General features: G+C 42.8%; 1 protein-coding gene across 1 annotated transcript in view; it reads right to left on the minus strand.

The window, feature by feature from the left end:
* The window catches only part of RCAN2 (regulator of calcineurin 2), a 165,917-nt gene extending 144,672 nt beyond the window's left edge, over nucleotides 1–21,245 (minus strand). The window contains exons 1-2 of the mRNA XM_048845692.2: nucleotides 21,094–21,245; nucleotides 10,390–10,616 (exon numbers count right to left, since the gene is read on the minus strand). Coding sequence (XP_048701649.1) covers nucleotides 10,390–10,614 — 225 coding nt within the window. The 5' untranslated portion in view covers nucleotides 10,615–10,616; nucleotides 21,094–21,245. The remainder of the gene's footprint in view (nucleotides 1–10,389; nucleotides 10,617–21,093) is intronic.
* Between the last annotated feature and the right edge of the window lie 252 nt (nucleotides 21,246–21,497).

Consider the following 21,497-nt stretch of genomic DNA (forward strand, 5'->3'; position numbering starts at 1 on the left):
TGTATAAATGACTACACTAGTTGCAGGGCAGTAGAGAATCAGGCTCTTCATTTTTTAAAACCTTCCATAGATTTGCTAAAAGCTCATAAGCAAAGACATTGGGCCAAATGCGGAGATAGAGCCAGATCCTCAGCAGGTATGAATGGCATAGTTTAACCTCACTAGAGCTATTGCAATTTATTCCAGCTGGAGATCTGGCCCCTGGAGTCTAACCATGGGATAAATCCTTGCCCCGCTGAAGTCAATGGCAGAACTCCCACAGACTTCAATGGGGCAGGGTTTCACCTGAAGTTTAGAGGATGAGTCATTTGTTTTAACATGCACAATGATCTAACTTCACCAACTGAGAACTCTCTTCCCCTAGATTCATCTCTAAATTAGACATCTTATCTTCCTTTGCCTGTCTAGCACCATCTCCTTCTCTGTCACTGCCAGTCTTGATACTGTTGGCCTTCTTTCCTCTGCATCCTCTTTCCTCCGCTGCTACATGGAACAGCTTCCCGTATCTCTGCTTTATACAGTCTTCCTTTCTTTTCAACTTTTGAAAATAATTTTGCCCCCTTGCTTGATTTCTCTCCTCCCTCTGCTATTATTCATTATTTCACTTGGTAACTGCTATTTAATTCTGCATGGATATAGTTTGACTGACTGATGCTAGGCAAAATAAAAGATGTATTGTACTAATTCTAAAACTCCCTTATAATTGCAATTTGCTTTAGAAATAATTACAAGCCTATTGCACTGAACATTATTCAACCAGAATGTAGCATTTACATAAAGATGGTGCACATCTACTTGTAGCAAAGGCTGACCTTCATATGGAAACCTTTTCCTTGGACCAGAAAACAGATCCTAATCCAGCCACAAGTCCTGATATCAATGATGGTATTAAGATTGAGAACAGCTGCTGCATTAGGAGGACTTTACTGCACTTTTGATGATTATCAACCAGAAAAACTGATATTTGTTGACTTTCCATTGGACTCCCTGGAGTCTTGTTTACTAAAGAGGCAGTGCAAAAAGGAATGAGAAAAAAATTATTGCTCTCAGTGGAGATTAAAGTCATCTGATGAAATGAACCAAGACCCTTGCTACAAATGACACGCATGCAACCTCTTTCCATTTAGAAGATGCAGTCTTGTTACCTTCATCAGCACTCAGAGGAGTTTACTTCTAAGTTTAACACTGCACTGGGCCAAATTTTTAGGATTTAAATTAGATGCAAAAGTATATCAGTGTGTGAAAGTCTGAGTTTATTGCTGTTATTTATTCTGTCTGTGGTCAGGCCTCCCCATGGGTTTGACTGAAGTCAGGCAAAGCTATGCCACTCCACAGATGCCTGGACTGGAGAGACAACAATGCAGAAACAATGCAGGGCATGAGGTGTAAATAGTACCAGTTGCTAGTAAACTTGACCAAAATATTTCACTGTTAAATATTGACACAAAGTACTCTAATCCAAAACTCTCTGAGCTGGTTAGGAATAAAATGGCATAAAATTATATGGGTAGATTACAGCAGTATTTTTGGTTTGTTTTGCTTTTTATGCTCCCAGAAGTGTATATATCATACTACTATCCTGTGACAGACTCAGCTGTGTTCTAGCACAGTGAAGACATTGTAAGTGCATCTAACTTCTCAAAAAAAAAAAAATTCATGCAGAATTATTGAGGAAGACCAAGACAACCAGCAAAAGATGTTCCCTTTCAGAGCAAGTTCTTTGCCGTACTCTGCCTACGTGCTTGCTCTCAACCACTGTTAAATAGAAAGGATGCTCCAGCCTCAAAGTTCCAGTCCAGATCCCAACTTCCTCAAAGATCAGGGATGTTCAGATCCAGGGATTTGGATCAGCCTCCTATAGAAGGGAGCCAATTGGGACATTAGTACAAATTTCCCTAAAGTTCAGGAGTATTTGGACCAGACCCATCTCCACTGTTTATCCTGCAGTGTCCTTTCTGATAAAGAGACGAAACAGGACTGGGCTGTAATGAATATAAGGGGGATTCTTTACTGAGGCCACATAGAACTATATGGTCTTCTCCCTAGCTCATAGATTAGGATGCAAAGGTTGTGCTAATGTCACCACATAGCGTCTTCCTAAATCTTGGCATGGACTCACCAACAACTACACTAACACACCACACTATTTAGAATAGTGCATACTCTTTATACAACCCACATGCATAGGAGTGTCTTAGTTGTCATTATGGTTATTTATATTGATTAGTTGGTTCTTTCCCAAGCAAACATCCCCTTTGTGCTTTGTTCATGGCATGGTGAGCACTTTCTGCGTGCAGCTGAGCAGGACGTGACCGCCAAAAGCAATTCTAGGAAGAATGCTTCCACAGAAGCTTATAAGAGAAAAGTAAGTTTCCAAATTTAAAGAGGGTTGTCTTATGTGTTCTGGGAAAAATGTTCATAAGTTCATCTTTATAAAATTAGCAATGGCTGTCTTATAACTGCATGCTTTGAAGCATCATTCCAAACTTCAGCTGCAGAAATCGCAAGTCTACCTTTAATCCTCTTGATCTGGACCCAGGGACATTCTCCCATCAACGTGAAGGCACTCATGCACCTAAATGCACTGTAGGTGGATAGGAAAATAAACCTCAAATACTATAAATCTCTGCGGCAGAGTCTGAAACTCAGACATTGTCTCAGGCATATACCAAGCACCTATCACTGTACTAACCAGGTGCTAAATTCAGAATTAAAAACTTACTTTTAGAAATATTTTCAGAATTAAGAATTATTTACAATGTTTGCCAAATTGAGGAGTATTTGAAATTTGTTTATTAGTTTTTGGATGCCTGGAGGGTAGCCATTAAAAAGTCAGCTAGATTCAACCTGCCTAGATTGTGGTAAGCAGTGGGCCCCAGGATAGTAAGTCTTTTCTTTGGGAGATGAACATGGGAGTGCCTTCTAACAAGGTTATCAGATCAGAAAGCTGATCATTTGACTTGGCCAGAAAGCGAGAGTAGAATTAGTGTGGCCTTCTCCCATCTCATTTCCTGGATGGTCCTGGCTATGAACAGGAATGACAAGAACACAGAGAGCAGGCTGTCGGCCATCTAGCAAATAGGATGCCGGTTGCAACAAGGTACTTGAATTCACTGGGAATTTTAGAGTTGATTCAGACAAGAGCAGGATCAGGTGCTAGGTCTATAAAAACCTAGTTCTCTTTGGGAACAATAGCCTGATCCACTGTTAATACCTTCTGCAAATGACTTTGTTAATAGAGGGAATGTAAAGTCAGGAACTTCTCAGTGAGACTTCCTACAACAAATTTAACATCCCTCCTCAGGCATATGCATTACAATTGTGAAGGGGCAGACTGGGTCTACAAAAATGTAGACACTGAAACGTATCTCTCAACCAGAAAGGGAGCGTTTTTGTGGTTTGGCATCTTTCCACCACTAACATTCTCATACTGACCTTTCCAACCTCTCTCTCCCCCCTGCTGTTGGCTCCATTCTAGGGCTAAGCATGTAGTGGCATCCCAGAACATATCATGTGCCAGGGAACCCCAAAACTCATATGTTGTAGGGCTGTCAAGACAGTTGTACATACTGGGGATAGCAGTACCAGCTCAAGTTTGATAGTCCCAGAACTATGGTATGTTGGGGTTCAAATAAATGGCAAGCCCCTACATGTGCATGACTGCTGCCCTGTTGTTGCAGAAAGCAAGGACGCAATGGTCTCGCAAGCTTCTGACCCATCGCAGCTGATTCCCTAATTCCAAAAGTGGGTACTGAGCTGATTCTTTAGCAAGGACTAGCACTCTGTGATAGACAGGGCGCAATGTGACACTTGTGAAGCACAAGGCAGACATCTGTAGAAATGAAGGAATGAGAGGATCCAAGAACTAAAATCCCACCTGCAAGTGAGACTCAGACTCCTAGAGGGTAAAATTCCTGGGAGCTGAATAAAATTGTGGCCACTCTGCCGCTGTGCACTTCAAATATTGCACTGGCATAGACTGCAGGGAAAAGGACTTGAGCCTATGACGATGGTGGGATAAAAAAGCCATAGGAAATAAAGGTTCTCATTGGACTGTATGACTGTCAGAACAAGAAATGTCTTCTGTATTTACTAAGTGTCTAGCACACAAGTGCTACTGTGGTCTAAATAACAGTGGATGATAGTACACTGTTGTCTATAGACTCTTGCCTAGATGGAGAAGAAGGTGGAATGACGCTAGCCTAAGATTTCATAATGAAGCTATGAGCCATAACGTGGTAAAGGACCCCATTCTGCTTCACCATTATCCCTTTGTTCAGACTCTTTATAGATAGCTGCCTATATAGTACATATCCTGTGCAGAAGGTTTTGTTTTTACCAAGTGATGGATTAACACATTCATACCATATTATGTTCTGCTATATACAGACTAGGTAAAAATCCCCGAGCACAAAACATCCCACCATTTCAAGTGGCAGTTTCAGATAGCATTATCACACCAATAAACATACAACCTTAAAAGGTAGAAAAATTGAAAGTAAAATAAAGCAACAATAAGTGTACCAGGAAGCCAGGAATGGAGTCTGCATTCCATTCCAGCCTTGGAGCAGTGACTTCATCTTTGCTGGGGTGACTTTCCACAGAGTCCAGGCCTGAATACTATTATTAGAACAAAACAAGTGTGCCACTTCCTAAAAATAATGATGACTCAACACCTAGAGGCTCCAGTGATGTCATATGGCCAGAGAGGTTCTGGGTTTTCATAGACTGTTTTAAAAATGCAAAAAGTGCAGATCTCCCTGCAAACAAACAAAACCTGCATCCCAACATGTGCCTCCTGAACATGGAAGCTAGAACACATTCCACTCATGATGCCCAGTCACATTGCCTCCCTGCCTGGCTTAGAAAAGTAAAACAACTACCAATTTCAGTTCCAGAATGAACGTTGTGATTTTTATACAAAACAGAGGCAATGTAGAAAGTTCACTGAATTGCAATGCACCTTAAGTGTTGCCAGTAGCTGCAGTGGTTTATTTTGTTAACAAAATTAATTCAGGTACACAAGGAAAAATAATATTTATTACTAAACAACCACAAGCTTAACTTTACCCACCACTGAAGTCAATAGGACTCAGTGCATACAGCATGTGTTTAAATCTTTGAAGGATCAGGGACATATGTGAATACCCTGACCAGGCTACAGAGTTTGCTTAAGGCATGATCTTACAGCCAATCCTATAGACTGAGACAAGAGGCTGTGATGAGAATGACCCCAATCCTGCTGCTATAGAAGTCAGCAACAAGCTTCCATTGTCTTTAATGAAAGCAGGATCATGCCCAACGTATTAGTAAAGCTGAAGAATCTTAAACAGGAAAAGTAACATGAAATCACTAGCTATTCCCTGCACTCCCATTGTAGACATTCCATTGAAAGCTACAATCCTGCTTCATCAGTTCAGCTGCACTCTTCTCTCTACCCCAACCCCCCGCACATATATTACAGTTCTGGAGATTTATTTTAAGTTTAAATAATTACCTCCCCAGAACATACTCTACAATCACAGACCAAAGTCACCAGACTAACAAATCACCTCCTATTAGTTCCTACATGGATCTCAGTACTGATTCAGGGATAAATACGCTCTTCTCTCTCGCTACCATTGCTGGAAAATGCAAATCTGTAATGCGACCTTCGCTATAGTGTTGCGACCAGCTACACCATAATGACCTAAACCTACAGAACCTGATCCTCTTCTCACACTAGCTTTTCCATCAGTAACTCCATCTCTTTTGATAGCATTACTCCTGATTTACACAGAAGCAAGCAAGAGAAGAAGTAGCTGACTTGACCAAAGAGACAAGTGTCTGTCCCTTCTCTGATTTCTAGGCACCTCTGAGGTTGGTATTTAAGTATCAATACATCCTGAAGCTTATTAAACTACAACTCTAAAGCATCTTAAAAGAAAATAAATGTGTGCTTCAGTTACAGTATATTTACCATTTCCAGCCTGAAGGGAATTAGAGTCAAGTTACAGAACTCCCACAAAGGAGGGGTTTACAAGGAAAACACTAATACACGCAGTACAGAGAAATGTTGTTATACTAAATAGAAAGATCAGAGAGGAAAAAAAAAAATCTATGGTTATACTGAGCAATTAGCTAAGTTAAAAGCAACATACACACATCCTTAAACTGTTATCAAAGTCATGCCCTTTGGCTTCACAACACAGCTTCCTTATCAGGGACAGGCAAGGAGCAGCTCCTCTCATTCAGCTACTCTAGGAGCCAAAAATAAGAGGCCCACTTCTGCCAAATCTTACTCACAAGCAATCCCATCAGTTTCTCACAAGTGAGTAGTGACTTAAACCAATTACTTGGATCGCGTGCTGTTTCCCAGGGTTTTCATTCATTTTCCAGTAGCAAAATGCCCTATGCCCCTACCAAAAACCAAGGCTTCTTTGTGCTGGTCATTGCACACAATCACAGAATAAAAGACAGTCTCTGCTACAAAGAGCTTGTAATCTAAAAATAAAAAGGGCGAGTGGGTAGGGCATAGACTGGGAGTCAGAAGACCTAGGTTCTGTTCTTAGCTTTGCAACTGATCTGCTGGGTGACCTTGGGCAATCCATTTCACCTCTCTGTGCTTTTATTCCTCCTCCGAAACTCTGTCTTTTCTAATCAGATTGCAAACTGGGTACTAACTAGTCTATATTTCATATGAAAAGCCTTGACATTAACCCAGGCACATCTACAGGTAAGTTGTTGTCCATGGAAATTCTCAGAATGTGCATGTTGCATGCTCTTCTTTTCCACCTATCCATCCACCAGGAAGTGGTCCTCAGACAAATGTTTTTTGCCCAGTATGAACGTTGCTTTGCTTTCTGAACTGTATTTTCTGGGCTAAGGAATCAGTTTTGAGCCAAAGGCTTCTCAGTTCCTGTGGTGCAGCCAATCATGGAGGAGAGCTTTGTCCATTTATAGCCTCAATTTTCCTCTCCTTAGCCACCACTGAGCAAGCAGTCACTTCTTGAAATGGATCCTCCAGATCAGAAAGATCTCCTCTACTCTGGCATCCACAAGGTTTCCTCATAAGATGAAGAGGGCCAAAAGCAGGAGAAGCAGCGGTGATTCTGTATTCAGAAAAAGACACTGCTATGAAGGGGCTGTAATCAGATATTGGGATCAAGTCCAATGGCTCCAGCACGGCTTCATCTTTAGCCATCCTTCTCCCAGCCAGGCAGCATTTGTCTGTAGTCCGCAGGATGATATAACCCAAAAATTTAGGTTGCATTTAGCTAAACCAGAAGGGATTTCTCTCTGATTGACCCAGCCCTAAGAAAGGGAGGGAGGGAGAAATGCAGAAGAAAGGAAAGAACCATATGAAATCTAAGGAGGTAGATATGAGAAAGCAAATAAGAAATTAAAGTTTAATTTTGAGGTAGGGAAAAGGTATTTGAGTTTTTGGTAGCCACAACTTAGATATGAAACTCTTATCATATTTAGACACCCACAACCACCACGTGACAAGCTGCAGAAAAGAGATCCCCAGACAAATGAAAGTAAATTAATCCTTCTATTTGGTTTGTTTTACTTGAAACAAAGAACCTTTCAAACTACCATGTGCTTATAAGTATAGTTTGTCTCAAGTGCTTTCAGCTCCAGGATTAAAACATCAGTTGTAGAAAATGAAGTTTTTTAAAAATGGTCAATGTGACCCCCAATAGGCTAAAATTGTTATATGCCATGTGCACCTAGAACTTAGATTTAAAATTTAGGATTCAAGCTCACCCACCAGATCAAACAATAATTTACACTAGCAATCTCCTCTGGCGCTATCTTTTGTAAAAACCCATCTGTACCAGACCCCCCTACCCCCCAAAAATGTGCTTCAAAGAGCAGCAAAGTCAACAAACACAATCATACTGCAAAAGTTCTTACTCTCGGGCTATAATACATGTAAAACTTAATGCATATATTGTCGGTATAAGTTATATCAATGTGGTTTTCATAACACGCCACTGTGCCATTGCTATAGACTGGATTTAAAAAGTGATATTGTAGGATAGGAGTCCATTATCAGCACTTATTTGGTACTTATTAAAATACCAAAAATCAACCAACAGTTACTTTAGCCTAGTAAACGTACAAGATTTTATATTAGAATCATGTGTGTTCTTATCCTGCAGTAGTAGTTAATAACAGAAAGGATTATGAAACCAAATCAGCTGGGAACACAAGTATTCGTTCTAGGGAAATCAGGTCCCTTGGTGCACATTTGTGTTTCTTGAAAACTATAGTGTAATTTTATCTAGTCTAACATACAGACTGTGAAATAAAAGGAGAGTCACTACTTACCTGTAAGCAGAACTCCTTAATAATCCATTGTTATCTATGGAGGCACACTCCATCTCACTAATGTGGACATGGCATCGGAGCATCTACCTCCAAAGCTGAGTCACTGTTCTTAAGACAAACTCTACTCTTGCACATCTTCACAGATTGCTGTCCCTTTCTCAGTTATGTGACCACCAGTTCCTTTATTAACTAAGCCATCAGCTAAACACTGGAATAATCCAGCTTCAAATAGAGCAACTCAGTGTACAGTGTGTCTAAAGGAAACTTTCAGGAGATTTTACTTATGAATCTTTCTGAAAAGATTCTACCCAAAGATTCACATTTGCTTCCACATGAATGCCCTTTTACACTGCCAGACCCAGGTAAATGAACATGCCAATCCTGCAATGTACTGTGTGCCCTTAACTCCCATTGAAATCAAGACCCAGATTTCTTTAAGGTATTTAGGCGGCATTGCAGCTCTTAGCATTTCATTTCATTTCCAAAAAGGATTTAGGAAATCCGGAGCCAAAATCCCACTATGGGATTTTCACTCCTAAATCAAAGAGCAACTAACTCCCATCACCTGCATCTCAAGGCAGCAAATAGGGAAACACCCTAACAATGCCGGTCAGCTGCAAATATTCAATAAGCAGTGGCAGACCAACTGGCAACATCTATCAACAGAGCATGGTAGGGTAGCTGGTGGTGCTGTTACCTCAGTATTAGGACCTATGATTGCACAATTCTCTAAGATTATTATTAAGAGTTTGTAGAAGTTTGCTGATCACCTTCGTGCCAATCTGGCTGCCAGCAGTAAGCAGAGTTTGGGACCCCATAGCAGATCATTTTCTTTATGACGCAGAGATTTGGAATATTCCCCCCTAATCCATGTTATTTACAGTGGGTACATAAGACATCATCTTTACCTTGAAGAAAGATGTAAAAAAACACCCCAAACAAATGAGTAAAGCTACACACACACACAATAACTCCACTTGCAGAACCTCAACCAAGAACACTGGCCAGTGCCTTTAATAGCACAAAGGGTTACAGGCCAACTTGTTGGTGCTCTGACCTGGGAGTCCTTCAACCTAAAGCCATACCTTCCCCCCACCACACGGACTCTCTGTTCTCCATCCTAAATAAACTTTATTCCTGGCCTTCAGGCAATTCCAATGAAAATGACTTCCATGTTCACTGGAGTCATCTTGTCTGAGATTCTCCATCCGGGGGGGGGGGGGGGGGGAAGAATTTATGTGTCGCCACCCAAGTAACCTTAACTACCAGGCTGGGTATCCCTGCAACAGTCAGCCAAGCCTAATCCCAGATAATTATAGAAGTATATCAATTTTGTTTTAAAACCAGTCTCCCTCTAACCATACCCCAATCTGTGTTTCCTAAGAAACAAGAATCCCACACCTCCTGCACAAACCTTTTTCAACCACAAACCCTGCTGCTCAGCCATCAGGATTCTAGAGGATTTTAAAGGGTTCCAGTTCAGTTTTTACAAGCATAATTATAGCACTATAAATATTTTCAAATTTCCACGTAACTAGCATAGTTGAAGTTCAGCAAAAATGAAACCGGGGGGGAGGGAGGAGGAGGGGGGGATACACACCACCTTTTTCCACTTTCCCAGGTGAGAAGTTACTTCAGATCAGAATTTAAAACATTTGTGAGCAATACAGGAAAGGCAGTAACATCACAGTAATGTGTTACCAGTGAGCAGGAGAAACATTCTTTCATGTGTTTAGCTTTGCCACCTCCACCATGTCTGCAGTGATAGTTGCTATGATACATGTGCCCACATGTTTGGTGAGATTTGCACAAATGTTAACAAAACCCAAAACCTTTTTATGCACTATAGTTAGCAGGCAAGTTTTATTTAAGGAGTCAAATATTGGGGCCGACTGCTGTTGCCTGTCCCCCCCCCCGCCAAAAAAAAGACTCCTGATGTCTGTGCTACAGTTCCCTCATACATGAGCATTTAAAAAAATATAGTTTCCACATAAGTAAAACAAGCATTGCACCATTGAAATGTTAACAAATACTTTCCATACTTCACATGTAAGTGGAAAAGTCACACCATACCTTACTGTCCTCGCCTTCAAACACAGATTGGTGGACGTTACAAGCGAAGAGAGAGTTTGGGAGATCATTGAAATCAGTTATTTCATGAAAATCTTCCTCTTCAAAACATCTCTTTATATCCTTGTCTCTGTCTATAGAGTAGAGCAGGAAAAGTCCCCCATCATCCAGAATACAGCCATAGTGACCAGGGCCTCGCATTCCAAGGAAATACGATTCTCCCCTCATTCCTAATGGCATGGAGAAAATATGATGGTTAGTCTATAAGGCTTTTAAACCATACACACAAGTCTCTACAGGAATTAATTCTTAGTCCTGGAAGAGAGACTTGAAATCAAGCTGAATCTGAAAGTCACTTTCACTAGACAGCAATGCAATAGCTTGAGCTGGAAACCCAGGACACCACCATCAACTTCAATAAGATTCAAACCAAAGTTTTAGGACCAGGTCTGCATTATAAAATCATAGAAGTGTAGGGCCAGAAGGGACTTCAAGAGGTCATCTAGTCCATCCCCAAGTATTCCTAGGCCATCTTTGACAGGTGTTTGTCTAACCTATTCTTAAATACCTCCACTGATAGGGATTCCACAGCTTCGCTAGTTAAGTGCTGGAATTGGTTAACAATCCTTGTAGTTAAGAAAATCTTTCTAACATCTAACCTAAATCTGCCTTGCTGCAGATTAAGCCCATTACTTCATGTCCAATGAAGGTAGGACAAGGAGAACAATCAATCACTGTCCTCTTTATAAACAGTCCTTAACATATTTGAAGACTGTTACCAGGTTCCCCCTCTCAATCTTCTGTTCTCAAGACTAAACATGCCCAGTCTGTTTAACCTTTACTCACAGGTCAGGTTTTCTAAACTTGCTATTTTTGTTGCCGTCCTCTGGATTCTCTCCAATTAGTCCACATCCTTCCTGGAGTGTGATGCCCACTTCTCCAATTTATCAAGATCATTTTCAGTTCTAACCCTGTCCCCCAAAGAGCTTACAACTCCTCCCAGCTTGGTGTCATCTGCAAATTTTATAGACACTCTGCACTCTATTATCCAAGCCATTAATGAAAATATTGACTAGCAGCCTAAAAGAGGCCTAACTGTATATTAAACATGATAAAATTCTAGGACATATCCATAAGTTTGGCATATTTATAATATTCATTATCATAGCACTTGGCAGCCCTAGTCACAGACCAGGACCCCATGGTGCTAGGTATTGTACAAACACAGAACAAATGTAGCTTTCTAGACGTTTACAAGGAACTCCTCCAAAGCATGAGGGCCAACAAGGGAGAATGCACAAAGGTGCTCGTTTGAAAATTTAACTAGTTGGAGACAGAAGCTAGTCATCAGCGGATCAGAAGTGGGAGTCAACCTCTCGATACAGAATGAGAGACTGGAGTGAGGCTATGCCACAAAGGGCCTTGAAAGTAAAGACATGGTTAAGGCCCCCTCCACTTCACAAAAACAAATGATCTAGTCACAGGGTCAAGGGATAGGGAACCCAATGATGGTGCATTGTAGTCTGGACTCCAGCTAGACAGAAGCAAAACTTCAGTGCGCTAGTTCATTACAGTGTGTGTGTGTGTGACAGTCACACACACACTCTCTCTCTCTCTCTCTCTCACACTCACACACACACACACACACACCCTTCAAAAAGAGAAGTTTGCAACCAACAGTTTCAAAATTGATTTAAAAGCAAAAAAGTTCTTTAAGGATGGTTCCAAATTTCAAATCAAAGTAAAAAAGGTAAAGCGCCTCAAAAAAATGATATTATCGAAAGGCTGAAAGGAGCAGTGCATATAGCTAAGACAACACCCTGTTATTCTACTATTTCCATACAGAATAAACTTGCAGCCGAATTTAAGGTTTGCTGTAGAATATATGTCCTGTTGTTCTAAGCTCATTAACACTTTCTTTAAAGGAGTTTTAACAAACATTGGGGGGGGGGGGGGGAATAGACTTGAGAATATGGCTTTGGATCAGGACCCAAGAGGAGACATCCAGATTACTTAAAACAATTAACTATATGCAAGTGGTGTAGGAGAAATTATCTTTTCTGAAAGGAAGTGGTTAGAGGGCTACATTTACATAGTTTGTTCAGATGTTTCCGATTTGCCTTGTTCTCTTGCATACTACTTGCTGTTCCTTGTTAACATTTGTAACTACTGATGCAACTAAAACTCTTAGGGCTAAATTCTGCCCAGGATTATACTGTGTACAACTCCACTGTGATATTTAGAAACAATAGCCTTCCAAGGGAAGCAGTGGGGGCAAAAGACCTATCTGGCTTTAAGATTAAACTCGATAAGTTTATGGAAGAGATGGTATGATGGGATAACATGATTTTGGTAATTAATTGATCTTTAAATATTCATGGTAAATAGGCCCAATGGCCTGTGATGGGATGTTAGATGGGGTGGGATCTGAGTTACTACAGAAAATTCTTTCCTGGGTATCTGGCTGGTGAATCTTGCCCATATGCTCAGGGTTTAGCTGATCACCATATTTGGGGTCAGGAAGGAATTTTTCTCCAGGTCAGATTGGAAGAGGCCCTGGAAGTTTTTCGCCTTCCTCTGTAGCATGGGGCACGGGTCACTTGCTGGAGGATTCTCTGCTCCTTGAAGTCTTTAAACCACGATTTGAGGACTTCAATAGCTCAGACATAGGTGAGAGGTTTTTCACAGGAGTGGGTGGGTGAGATTCTGTGGCCTGCGGGGTGCAGGAGGTCGGACTAGATGATCATAATGGTCCCTTCTGACTTTAATATCTATGAAAAACCAATCTCAATAAGTAACATGAACCCTTCAGGCCCAATCTGCCATGACTATACCCCTGGTATAACCCCACTGGCTTCACAGGCTTGCACAACATACAATTATCTTACATCAAAGAGAGAGCAAAAGTGGTTATTGGTGGGCGCATCTGACTAAGAGAAAGCCTTCATGTAGAAGAATCTAAAGTCGCCCCCAAAAGTCTCACTTTCCCTGCTTCAAAGAAAGACTCTTGCCACAGGGAGCTGCTGGCCCTTTCTCTGCAGCAGAAAGAGGCTCCAGGAGTGGGGAAGCAACAGGATGTTACACTGCTAAAAATAGCAGTGTGGAAAGGGAGGCACTGCTTGGGTAAGTAGAGAGGCGTGTAGGGTACATACCCACAGGGTTCAGGAGTGTCTTTACTTACCTAAGCAGTCCCTCACCATCTATGCTGCTATTTGTACCCATGCTACGGGGGGTGGTGGTGGGGGGGGGAGGGGATATTATATGTTCTCTATGCACAAAAGAAGCATACAGTGTAGATGTACCTTCAGGGTAATACTGTAGGGGCCCAAGCTAATTACTGTACCAGGCCACTGGATATTGACACAGGCAGCTCAGGAACACTGGGGTCAGACAGTCATACTTTGTGATGTTTGTACGGAGCGGTGCCCAGTGGTACCAAAACCTGGTGTACTGACCACCAGTAGTCAACCTAACCTTTGCCAATAGTCTGTGGAGAGCTAGCTGGTCACAAGGTCTTGGCTCTCCTTTGTTTACAGGTGCTAAATTACATTAAAAGGCAGCTAAAAATAGATTAAATACTTTCCTAGTATTACTGTTCCATGCAAGCAATTGCTATGGTTTCCACAGGGATGTTATGTGAGGGGAGGTGCCTCTGTAAGGGAGCAAAGAAATCAAATGTAACTATAGCAGTGTCAGATATATAGGGTGTCAGATCTTAAGCCACTCTTCTACTGAGTCATCCTGATGTCAGGTATTTGAACCGTGCATAGGGATGTGCAGAGATATTTGTTCTGAGTCACGCTAAGGTTAGAGTAGGTATGTCCAATTAGCTTGAATTTAGGAGGGTCTCTCAAGCAGAAGGAACAGGAAATCAAAAGGGCAGGCAAGCTTGGGGAGAAAGCAGATGTTTGGGGTTTTTTTGTTAATTAAGTTTGCAATAAAAGCAAACCCCCTGAAGGGGATTATTGTTATATCAGGTACCACCAGGTGATGATGTTACTCAGCCTTCCAAGTTCTTTTTCTCTGTTTGTGAGACAATGATCAGTCTTAGAAAGACGTGTGCTGCTGTTGGTTCTGTTATGCAAGGTTCTATCCAGAGGTTGCTGTATGAGCAGCAGGAGAACTTGTGTTCCGCTGACAGACCCCGGTTGTCAGTGGGCGGGATCGAACCTGGGACCTCTCGAACTTAGTGCATGAACCTCTACAGCATGAGCTAAAAGGCTGTAGCTACAACTGGCTGTTAGCTAAGGCTGTAGAGCAGACTCATTTTATCTCTCTCTTTAAGTGGTCTCTGTGCCACTAGATGGGACAGAACACCACACCCAGGAGATGCGTGGGTTACACTTGCTCTCTGCCTTGACCTCCAATTGGAGTAAATTCTTAAGACAGAGCTGGTCTCTGGGTCGGTGTTGAGTTGAGATTCCTGAGAAGGGATTGTCCTGCATATTTTGTAACCACCTCCATTCCAGGACTGGTGCTATAGATAAAACAAGGTACACTTAAAATATATCCAGACTCCAAGCCACTGATTTCTTCTCCACTAAGAAACCAGCCAGCAAGGCTCTGATATCAGCTGCCATTAGGCAGAGGGATAATAGTATTCGCTGTCCAGGATGCGGGGAAGTGCACCTACACACAGTCTTCACACACACACACACCCTTAACAATTGTATGCAATGTTATTGTAAAGCTCTGTGTCTGCTCGAAAGCCTGTGTTTCTCAACACCAGAAGCTGGTCCAATAATTACCTCACCCACCTTGTCGATCTAATATCCTCGATAACTCTGTAACCCGAAATGCTTGGTGTGGCACTCTGTCCCCCTCTAGTGATGCCTAGGCCAGCTAGAGACTGATGTGTGCTACAACCCTGGCTAACACACCAATATATTTCAGCTCAAGCGTTAAGCTCAAGAGGTCCCAGGTTTGATCCCAGCCGCCGCCAACCGGGGTCTATTGGCATTACAAGTCAGGGCTCCTCTGGAATATCAACTGGGAAGTCTCTGAAGCATTATCAGGGCTAAATAAAAGTCCTCAGGAAACACAGATTTGCATGTCATCTGATTGGCTAACATATGGATTCAGCTGTAGCCAATTAAGATGTGCATATGTGATTTGATTTGTCAGCCCTTGTTCCAAATCTGAGTTTTCTTGACCTCTGCGTAAACAATAGAAGAATTTGCTAACCCTTCCAATGACTTCTCAGCCATTCACAAGCCGAGATTTTCTCATCCATGTAACCCTAGGAATCATGTCATAATGCTGGATTATGTTCATAACAAAAAGATTGTGTGGTTATCAAACATCTGTTTTGTTTTAGTATTTACTCAGCCACTAAATATATTTATCACCTCAAACAAACCTGTGCCAGAAACAATTTCTTGCCAATAACTCTGTCAAAACATTTAATAATAAATACCACACAAGTATGTACAGCTCATGGTGTCATCAGAAACCTCTTCCCCCCCACAAAAAAGAGAATTAATTCCTTATAAATCACTGAAGTCCATCTAACTGGTTATTTTTAAGCAGGTATATTGGTATAATATAGTAACTGGGCCACATTCTGATTTACACTAAGGCCCCATTCTATTGCTTCTGTCAAAAGTTATTTACTACCACGTCACACAGCTCTGAAAATGTAAAGGAGGCCTGTAAGGCTGCTGGCCTGTCTCCCCAAACCCATGAAGGGCTCACCTAGAATCTTCCTCTGGGCCAGCCTTTTAGTCTTCAAACACCAAACTTAGGCAAAACACCAAAACAAAGCTGTTCTTCAGCCTGCCACAGTTCCCAGGGGCTTTTCCTCTTGCCGCTCTCACTGTCAAATAGAAAGCGTTTCTTCCTTTCAATTCCCCTGCTTGGGGCCCATCTCCTTCCTGCAGCTACCTTCTACCTGAACTCTTTCAGTCCTTTATATAAAACACCTGACCCCTTCCCAGCCATCTGATCATCCAACTAGACTGTGTGACTCCAGGACCCCGGCCCTTAAAAGGTCAGACCACCCTATTACAGAGCCTTACTGTAAGTGGGAATCAGACCCATTATAATTAAAAAACAAACAAACAAATATTGAATTCAAATTTGGCCCCAAATTTAGCTTTTATATAAACAAGCTTTTAGAAACACCTAAGATAACAAAAATTATACTTGATTAATTATTCAGAATTCCAATAGGAGTAATTTTCTGAAAAACAGCCTCAGATTTAATGATCCAAGCATGCTGTGACCTTATCAGAGAATCCACTGAATCTTATTGCCTGGAATCTTGCTGAAGTCAATGAGCCTTTGCTTGGGCATTAGGGCCCACATCCCATTGCAGGACCCTTGCCTATCTGAGTCTGAAATGTTAGGTCAAATTCAGAGGCAAGTCTGAGTGCAAGTTCATATAAGTTTCATCTTCTTCTGGCTTCTTGATATGTAAGTGAGTCTCCTTTAAATCACCTTACCAATATGCAATTTGTATCCCCCTAAACATCATTGCTGAGTTTGGCCATTGGTTTTAATTCTGGGTATTAAACTACAATACTCAAAGGGTCAACACTGCAAACATGCATAAACAGAGCATTTATGTGGAGTGTGTGTGTGTATTAAACCCATGTGTGTGTTAAACACATTCCTAACCCACAGAATGGTAGTACAGGCCCCTTGCCACTACTCCGTTAGCATATGGACCACACAAGTGGCCACTGCCCTTCCACATCCTTTATATGGAGTTTCCTGGCCACTATGTTTGTGTGCACCCCAATGCTCTGCTCCATTCTGACCTATTCTAAGCCAACCCAGATCCTACCATCTGGGTGCTCAAGTGGTGCAAAAGCCCCATCACCCTCTTAGCTCAGTGATTCCTCATAGCTGAAGGGGTTCAGAGACTTTGTGAAGGCCCTCAGCATCAAGATGAATTATATCACCCAAAATCCTCACTTTCCTGACCCCTCGTTGAAATTCTAGTTGAAAATTCTCTCCTGGTTCTTTCTGGCAACTAGGTTGTGGATCTATTTAACCATTCAAAAAGTATACTGGTTCCTGGAACTAATGGCTCTCCAGCAAAATCAGTAGAGGCCAGCAGGAATCAATAGATACCAGTTGATTCATTCTACTGGAATTGCCACTAGGGGCATTATGACATCAGGACAACAGAGAATGACTTGCGAGTCAAAGACTGAAAATACATTTAAGTATATATTATTATGAAATTAGACCCTGAAGTAAAGCAGTTAAGCACACACTTAAAGTTAAGCACATGCTTATATGCTTTGCTGGATGGACTTAAGTATATGTTTTGCTGAATTGGGACTCAATTACCACCATTTACATATCCATTTCTACACTATATTTATGGAAATTAATAATGTATTTTCTTAGAAACTGCTTTTCTGTCTTAAAAGAGTTTTTAAAAGGTCCCTTGGGGACATATTCAAGTTATAACTAAGGATCTCTTGAAACTGCTAGGAAGCATTTCTTTCTTTTTTTTGACCAGTGCTGCCAGCCATGACAAACTACATAACTAAAAATAGAATAACGGAACAAAATGCTACTAATGAAGAAGGTTTAAATATAACCAAAATTGCAAGTGACTAAATAGATACAAACCTTCTGGGAAAACTAATTCCACAGAAAATGAGAAAAATAGAAAAACCAAAAATAAACCAAAAGTTGCCGTCTTGTATCTAAAAGGAATGAGCGAAGAGCAGGGGGCCCATTTCTGCTCCTACTGAAGTCAATGGCAGTTTTGTCTTCAGGCAGCGTGTGTGAGATTTTCAAAGCGTTGTTTGCAGTGTTGTAGCCAGGTTGGTCCCAGGACAGGTTGGACACATTAGCAATCTCTCTGAGAATTTTAAATGCATTCAACGTTGGCCTAACTCTGCTCTCATTAAAGTCATTTTACCAGACACGTGAGCGCTGGCCTAAATCAAATTCCCACTGACTGCAATAGGAGCTGAGTTAGACCAACACTAGAGAAGTTGCCTTTGTGTTTCGTTATTACGCCAAAATCCCAGTCCCACAATCCCTACCATGGCAACACTTCTGTTGGCTTCAGTGGAACTTTCACCAGAGCAGAGACAGACGAATTGGACACAAAGTGACAATAGGAACGGACTGCCGCAGACAAAGAAGCAATATAGCCTGTATTGCACTCAGGTTTATGACTGCTCCCTCTAGTGGCAATAAAAATGTCTAAAATCACATCCGATGAAGTGAGGGTCTGCACATCACATTGTGGGATCACGACTGTAGTTTTGCTTTGCTTTTTAAAATATTGATACGGACACACATGGTGAAAAAGTAAGGCTAATAAATTATATCTTTAAGAAAAGAAATTCAAGACAATCTTATAGAATGATAACCATCCAGGCAGTCTTCTATCACACTTTCATTACAATTGGAAATTAAAAACTGAAGCCATTCAAAATATAAGAGTTTGGAGAAACTCTCTTTATAGATGCCATGGCTGGTACATAGAAGAAGTTTACAAACCAGGCACCATCATATGGGTGTTATCAGTGTAGCCATCAGTGTTCTTAATACAGTTGGGAACAAACCAAAACCCAGGATACAAACAGAGCCTACATCAGAGCCATAAATTTTAGGAACAGAAGCTACTCATCTACTCTGATTCCTGTATATCACAAGCCATCAACACTACCCAGCACCTGTAGACTAAACCCAACAACCAAAATTAGACCATGGTATTACAGCCCACAGGAGCCTAGGCTATTGTGTGCCACAGGCAGAGAATAGGAGGTACTGAGATGCACCAATGCCCCTGCAATAGCAGGGAAATTATTACATGAGATACACCCAAATAATCCTGGCAAGTGACTCACATTCCATACTGCAGTGGAAGGCAAAAAAACCTCCAAGGTCATTGCCAATCTGACCTGGGGGAAAATTCCTTCCTGACCCCACACATGGCAATTAGTTAGACCATGAGCATGTGAGCAAGAACCAGCCAGCCAAGCACATTGTTTGGCAAAAGATAGAATCAAATACATCAGACAGATGGGCCCCAGCCTCCTCAAACTGGGGTAAGGGAGGGGTCACCTGTCCTCGGTTCTTACTGCACTGAAGAAACCACAGAGCCAAGTTTACAATACTTATGGACATATTTCCCACTTAGTAACCATCCACTGAGCAAAACAGAAGGTTAGTTTGTAGTTCCTGTGACAATTTCCCATCTACACAATGGTCTTAGACCTCAGACTCTCAGAGGATGATGTTGTATTCACTGTGAAAGCGTACTGGTTTTGTATTCTTACTGGTTTTGTATGTTTACTGAAGCAACAGAGTTGCTTGGGAGTAATGCTATGATTTTAAAAGAACAATGCTTAATTATTCCACAGAGCAACCTCTATGAACAAACAAAACTGGAGCAAGTTATTTTTCTATATATAGCTACAGAAGACTATGAAAATCTAAAATGTGAAATATAAGCCATGCTAACAAATCCATACAAACATTATAGAATCTGCCACTTTTATTTTTAATCTAGTTGCTGAAAACAATAAATGTATGAAGAATTTATGGACACAAACTTAGAAGGTGATGGGGAGTGAAAACTTTCTTAAATGACTACTCATGGATCCAGGAGAAAACTGCTTGCTGAGATGACAGTTAACTAGAGGTCTGATAAAACCGTACTGGAATCCTAGGGCTGTCTTTATAGCGGTCTCTCAAAACCGCAGAGTCCCTTTGGGAGGGGCATGGGGTACAGGTTTCATTGTACTTCCACACTCAGAAGCAACACAAAGCGGTCAGAACAGGTTTGTCATCACTTAATTTCCACTGATTTTTATGTGAGCCGAGAGGTTTAATTCAGCACAGCAGAACCCCGTTTAGCATCTCCCATATTTGGTTTTATCCAAATCCTATGTACATCTCTACACCCCAACATGAGACACTCCTTCATTTGTCAATTCCCCATTTAACCAAAATTCCCTCCACCCCAAATAAGTAACTTATCTCCAAACCCCACAGCAAGCCCCCTTCCCCCTGAATTATCCAAACACCCCTCCCTTTATTTGCAACATACCAAGGCTGTACGCAGTACTCCACAAGCCCCCAACAATACCTGCCCCCTGCCCCCCAAAGATCCCCCAATCCACCCCAGCACGTTTCTGACAGCGCAGCGTGGCTTGGTCCTGTGGGGGCTGTAGCGCTTGATGGGTGTGCAGCGGGAGGGGGGAAATCACGCGGGGGCGGTCACAGACCCAGCCAAAACAAAATGAAAAAAATTGAGCCGGGTCCCCGAGGGGCTCCCTACTACCTTGCCAAAGTCGCTGCTCCCGGATGAGGACACCCCCACCCCACACGCGCCTTTTCCCCCCAGACCCCTTGGAAGGCTCAGAACGCCCCTGCAAGGGGCCGGGGTCCGTGGGCACGCAGGGAGCCCCTACCGGAGCCCTGAGCGGAGAACTGCTGAGCCCCCCAAGCCGTGACACCAAGCGCTGGGCACGATCCATGTCTTGCTCCCCCAGGCAGCGGCACCCCCTCCGCTGGGGGCACAAGCGGGATCGCGTTCTCCTCCCACACCCGGGAAGAGCAGGAAACTGCCCCCCTCCCCGTGACAGCATCCCACGGGGCTGTTATATAACGGGCTGGGGGGTGCGGGGGACATGCCCGTCCGGGGGGGGGGGTTCCTGGCAATTGCTACCCCCCGGGGAGGGGGTCCCCACGCTGCAAGGACACCGCGCAGCCTGGGCCTGAAGTTACCTGCTGCGGCTCGTTTTCCCTCCCCGCAGCCCCCGTGCACCGCCTCGGCTGCTGCTCCGCTCGGCTCGCGGCTCGCGGCTCCGCGGAGCTGCCGCCCCCCTGACAAAGCGGCTCGGGGGAGGCGGGCTGGCCACAGAGGGCGGGCGGCAGCCGGGCCCAATCAGCCCGCCCGCGGCTCAGCCTCCCAGGCTGCGCGAGCCAATCCGCTCTCCGCCCTCCCCAGCACGCCCGCCCGCACTCCGAGCTCGTGTCAACGCCGGCTGCTGCTTCAGGCTGGGCGAGAGGGGTGGGAATCGGTCAGCGCCTCTCCGCAGGTGGGTGGAGGTTTCTGCCTGCCCCTCTCTGCGCAAGGGTTCTTCCCCCTTCCCAATCACTTCCATACAGGCAGGGGTGTGGGGGTTCAA

This window comes from Caretta caretta, chromosome 3 (genome assembly GCF_965140235.1).
Source record: "Caretta caretta isolate rCarCar2 chromosome 3, rCarCar1.hap1, whole genome shotgun sequence".
NCBI lineage: Eukaryota > Metazoa > Chordata > Testudines > Cheloniidae > Caretta > Caretta caretta.